Source organism: Loxodonta africana, chromosome 11 (genome assembly GCF_030014295.1).
Source record: "Loxodonta africana isolate mLoxAfr1 chromosome 11, mLoxAfr1.hap2, whole genome shotgun sequence".
Taxonomy (NCBI): domain Eukaryota; kingdom Metazoa; phylum Chordata; class Mammalia; order Proboscidea; family Elephantidae; genus Loxodonta; species Loxodonta africana.
The window spans coordinates 9,218,270-9,223,230 of record NC_087352.1 but is presented as its reverse complement, the minus strand read 5'-3'; the positions used below and the strand labels follow the sequence as shown (position 1 = coordinate 9,223,230).

General features: G+C 38.5%; 1 protein-coding gene across 1 annotated transcript; it reads left to right on the top strand.

Annotated features, from left to right (window-relative positions):
* Positions 1-246: 246 nt before the first annotated feature.
* On the top strand, positions 247-1,794 carry LOC100654569 (vomeronasal type-1 receptor 4-like). Its single transcript, XM_003406413.3, has one exon. The coding sequence runs from the start codon at positions 859-861 to the stop codon at positions 1,792-1,794; it is 936 nt and encodes a 311-aa protein (XP_003406461.1). The 5' UTR covers positions 247-858.
* Positions 1,795-4,961: the final 3,167 nt, after the last annotated feature.

Sequence of the window (4,961 nt, the reverse complement as noted above, 5' to 3'; positions counted from 1 at the left end):
ACATGATGTGAAAGTAGCAATGGTTTAGTTTCTACTCTCCACTATTTTATCACTTACTGGTGTTTCATGTCTCATAGTTGAGGGCACAGTATGAGATTTTCACCAATTCCTGTCGGAAGTGCAGCTGTTATTGTTGTTGGCATAGAAGCAAATGTGTTATTTTGCTGCCATCCTAATATCGAGGCAATCTTGGATTCATTAAATCCAGCCTGTTTATGAGGAGATGAGTTCCTCAATTGGTGAATCTGTATTTCATTAAAATCTTTAAAGCTTTATTCATAATTGCTATTGGTCTACGAAATTAATTTTTGCACATCAATGGAAATTTGTTACAACCAAAATTATAAAATAAAATATCACCAATGTAAACTAAAATGACAAGGTGCCAAGGCAAAATTAAACACAGAACTGGATTATTGGAAGGATGGAGCTAACTAGCTTGCTGGAGTGAGATGAATCACTTTTGTGTGACCTTTTTCGCCATGGTCTTGTAACTCCAGCAATGATTGGTTGTGACTATGCAAATAAGGTGTGGGTGTTCCACCAGAGGACTGGACAGCCTGTTTCTAATGAAAATAAGATGCATGAACCTTGTGGGGGTGGGTAATGCTAATAAGGTGTATGGAACCCTTGTAGGGGATTGGTCAGTTTTGCCATCCTGCTAGGTTTAAAGGGATTCAATTCTAGAGTTTGACAAAGACCTCACTACTATCCAAGAAGAAGAAGCAGGCTTGGGAATTAATGGTATGTGTAGAATAGTGGATTTCAGGTGATATGATATATGTGGTCCATGTCTCATCTTCCCCTGCAGGACACTCTGGCTCTGAAGACAAATATCGGTCACCATGAAATGACGAAATGGCCACCAGGGATTTCACAATAGCAATGGTCTTCTTATCACAGACTACAGTTGGTATTCTGGGGAATTTCTTTCTTCTTTACCATTATATCTTCCTTTACTTCACTGCATGTAAGTCAAGGTCCACAGACTTGATTCTCAAGCACCTGATGGTAGCCAATTCTTTGGTCATTATCTCTAAAGGAATTCCAGTGACCATGGCAGCTTTTGGGTGGAAAGATTTCCTCAATGATATTGGATGCAAACTTGTTTTCTATGTTCACATGGTGGGTAGGGGAGTGTCCTTTGGCAGCACCTGTCTCTTGAGTGTCTTCCAGGCCATCACCATCAACCCCAGAAATTTCAGGTGTGCAGAGCTTCAAGTGAAATCTCCAAAATACATTGGCTTCTCCAATATCCTTTGTTGGATCCTCCACATGCTGGTAAATATCATTATTCCTATGTATGTGACTAGCAATTTGAGCAACAAAACTACCACAGACAAAAAAAATTTTGGATACTGTTCTTCTGTGCGTCATGACAGGACTGCAGACTCACTGCACGCGTTAACTTTCCCTGATGTTGTGTGTTTGGGACTCATGCTCTGGTTCAGCGGCTCCATGGTTTTCATCCTGCAGAGACACAAGCAGAGGGTCCAACACATTCATAGGAACACCGTCTACCCCAGATCTTCACCTGAGACCAGAGCCACCCAAACCACCCTTGTCCTGGTGAGCACCTTTGTGTGCCTTTATAGCCTCTCTTCCATTTTGAACATTTTTATAGCAGTTTTTAATCGTCCCAGTCAGTGGTTGTTGAACATGGGTGCACTAACTGCTGTGTGTTTCCCAACTGTCAGCCCCTTTCTTGTCCTGAGCCGTGACTCCAGTGCCTCCAGGGTCTGCTTTGTGTGGATAAGGAAGACAAAATCCCCTCATTATACCAGAAATATCTAACTGCATGTTTTAGCACAAGGTTCAGTTGTTTATTCATCACACAGAATTCAAGCACATATGAAGTAATTGTATTACCACAGAGTAGTGGTACACACAAAGCATGTATATATTTGTATATATATATGTACGTGTGTAGGTCTATGTATCGGCCAGATTGTTTCTAATTCATCAAGCAATAATATTGGAAAATTTTCCAGCAAGAAATGTAAAAATGATACTAATTATAACAATAATAAACTGCTTTACCCCTAAAGTTGATTTTATTTGACAATTATATCACCATGCTATCTGATCAATTGGTTAAAATTACATTGCTGTTATGTGCTGTGGAGTCAATTCCGACTTATAGCAACCCTATATACAACAGAGCAAAATAGTGCCCAATCCTACACCATTCTCACAGTTGTTGCTATGCTTGAGCCCGTTGTTGCAGCCACTGTTGTTAATCCATCTCGTTGGTCTTTCTCTTATTCACTGACTCTTTACTTTACCAAACATGATGTCCTTCTGCAGGGGCTAATCCCTCCTGACAGTATGTCCAGGGTGTGTGAGATGCTTCCAAGCATCATTCTTGTTGTACTTCTTCCAAGACAGATTTGTTCATTCTTTTGGCAGTCTATGGCATATTCAACATTCTTTGCCAACACCACAATTCAAAAGCCTCAATTCATCTTCAGTCTGCCTTATTCATTGTCCAGCTTTCACATGCATATGATGCCATTGAAAACAATATGGCTTGGGTCAGGTGTACCTTAGTCTTCAAGGTGACATCTTTGCTTTTCAACACATTAAAGAGGTCCTTTGCAGCAGATTTACCCAATGCAATGCGTCTTTTGCTTTCTGTACTGCTGATTTCATGAATGTTGATTGTAGATCCAAGTAAAATGAAATCCTTGACAACTTCAATCTTTTCTCCATTTATCATGATGTTGCTTGCTGGTCCACTTGTGAGGATTTTCATTTTCTTTATTTTGAGGTATAATTCATACTGAAGGCTGTGGTCTTTGATCTTCATCAGTAAGTGCTTCAAGTGCTCTTCACTTTCAGCAAGCAAGGTTGTGTCATCAGCATAACGGAGATTGTTAATGAGTCTTCCTACAATCCTGATGTTCCCTTCTTCTTCATATAGTCCAGCTTCTTGGATTATTTCCTCAGCATACAGATTGAATAAGTATGGTGAAAGGATACAACCCTGATGCATACCTTTCCTGACTTTAAACCATGCAGCATCCCCTTGTTCTGTCCGAACAACTGCCTCTTGGTCTATGTAAAGTTTCCTCATGAGCACAATTAAGTGTTCTGGAATTCCCATCCTTTGCAATGTTATCCATAATTTGTTATGATCCACACAGTTGAATGCCTTTGCATAGTCAATGAAACACAGGAAAACATCCTTCCGGTATTCTCTGCTTTCAGCCAGGATCCATCTGACATCAGCAACGATATCCCGGGTTCCACATCCTCTTCTGAATCCTGCCCAAAATTCTGACAGTTCCCTTTCAATATACTGCTGCAACCACTTTTGAATAATCTTCAGGAAAATTTTGCTTGCATGTGACATTAATGATATTGTTTGATAATTTCTGCATTCGGTTGGATCGCCTGTCTTGGGAATAGGCATAAATATGAATCTCTTCCATTTGGTTGGCCAGGTAGCTGCCTTGGCATAGATGAGTGGGCACTTCCAGTGCTGCATCTGTTTGTTGAAACATCTCACTTGATATTCGGTCAATTCCTGGAGCTTTGTTTTTCACCAATGCCTTCATTGCAGTTTGGACTTCTTCCTTCGGTACCATCGGTTCCTGATTGTATGCTACCTCTTGAAATCATTGAACGTCGACCAATTCTTTTCAGTATAATGGCTCTTTGTATTCCTTCCATCTCCTTTTGTTGCTTCTTGCATCATTTATTGTTTTCCCCATAGAATCCTTCAGTATTGCAACTCGAGGCTTGAACTTTTTTTTCAGTTTTTTCAGCTTGAGAAATGCCAAACGTGTTCTTCCCTAAGATTACATAACATGCATTTTTCATTTTTTCTACACTTATCTTTCTGTTTTCACTGTATTGTATTGCTTGCAAAATATATCCAGTTGATTAAAGTCAAGCAATATTTGACATTGACAGGATCAGTTAGTATATTTCTGTTGACTGTTATAATGGATATATTTTAGATTGGACTTATCAACTTATTTTGTGCTCTTCATCATACCTGTTCTATTTTATTATTATTTTTCTTCTGCTTTTTTCTACCCACTGCTTTTCTATCTTAATTATTTTTTAAATAATTGTGCATGGTACCCTTTTATGTGGAGGTTGAATATTAATTTTTTTCTTAGAATTTAACCTAGAAATCACAGCATACTTTTAAAAACTGATCACAGTGTCAAGGTTTTTAATACTTTTAACCTCTGCATTGACAATATAAGGTCGATATTACAACATTAACCTTTTAATTTTCTTTCAACCTAAAATGAATTCTGGTTGTATTTAAAACATTTAAAATGATGTTGCTTATTGGTTCAGGTGTAAGGATTTTTGTTTTCTTTATGTTGAGGCGCAATCCATACTGAAGGCTATAGGCCTTGGTCTTCATCAGTATGTGCTTCAAGTCCTTTTCATTTTCAGCAAGCAAGTTTAGTTATAATCCACAGGTAGGGTAGGACAGGAAAGAGGACAAATTACACCCAAACTCCAGTCATCTTTATTTGCGCCACCTGGTTGAAGTCTTCTTCCAGGTTTTTGTTCTCCATTTTTAATGACGTCAGCTCAATTCCAGGAAACTCCGTGTGTTGGCGTCCATCTGGACAGAATGGAAAGGAAGAATTGTGGAAAATGTAACCAATATCTCAGAATAATTCATATAGAAACTGTTAAACAGGAACTGAATTTGCTGCATAAACTTTCACTTTAAACACAATAAAATATTATTTAAAGAGAGAGGGAGGGAGAGAGAGAGAGAGAGGAAGGAACCAGGGACAAACCAAGTTCTTTGTCCCACACATCCATTTATGAAGGTGAAGAACTTTATTTCAGGGAGGTTAGGAGTCTCATCCAAGGCACAGAGTATACACATTTTGGCAACTGGCTTTGATTAAAAAAGAAAAAAAAAAAATTTTTTTTTTTTTTTTTAGTCTGCCTTAAATTGATCCAATTGCAAAGAGTAGGTA

What these genes read in the sequence shown, in the direction of transcription:
- LOC100654569 (XM_003406413.3), top strand. Translation starts at nt 859, where the DNA reads ATGGCCACCAGGGATTTCACAATAGCAATGGTCTTCTTATCACAGACT.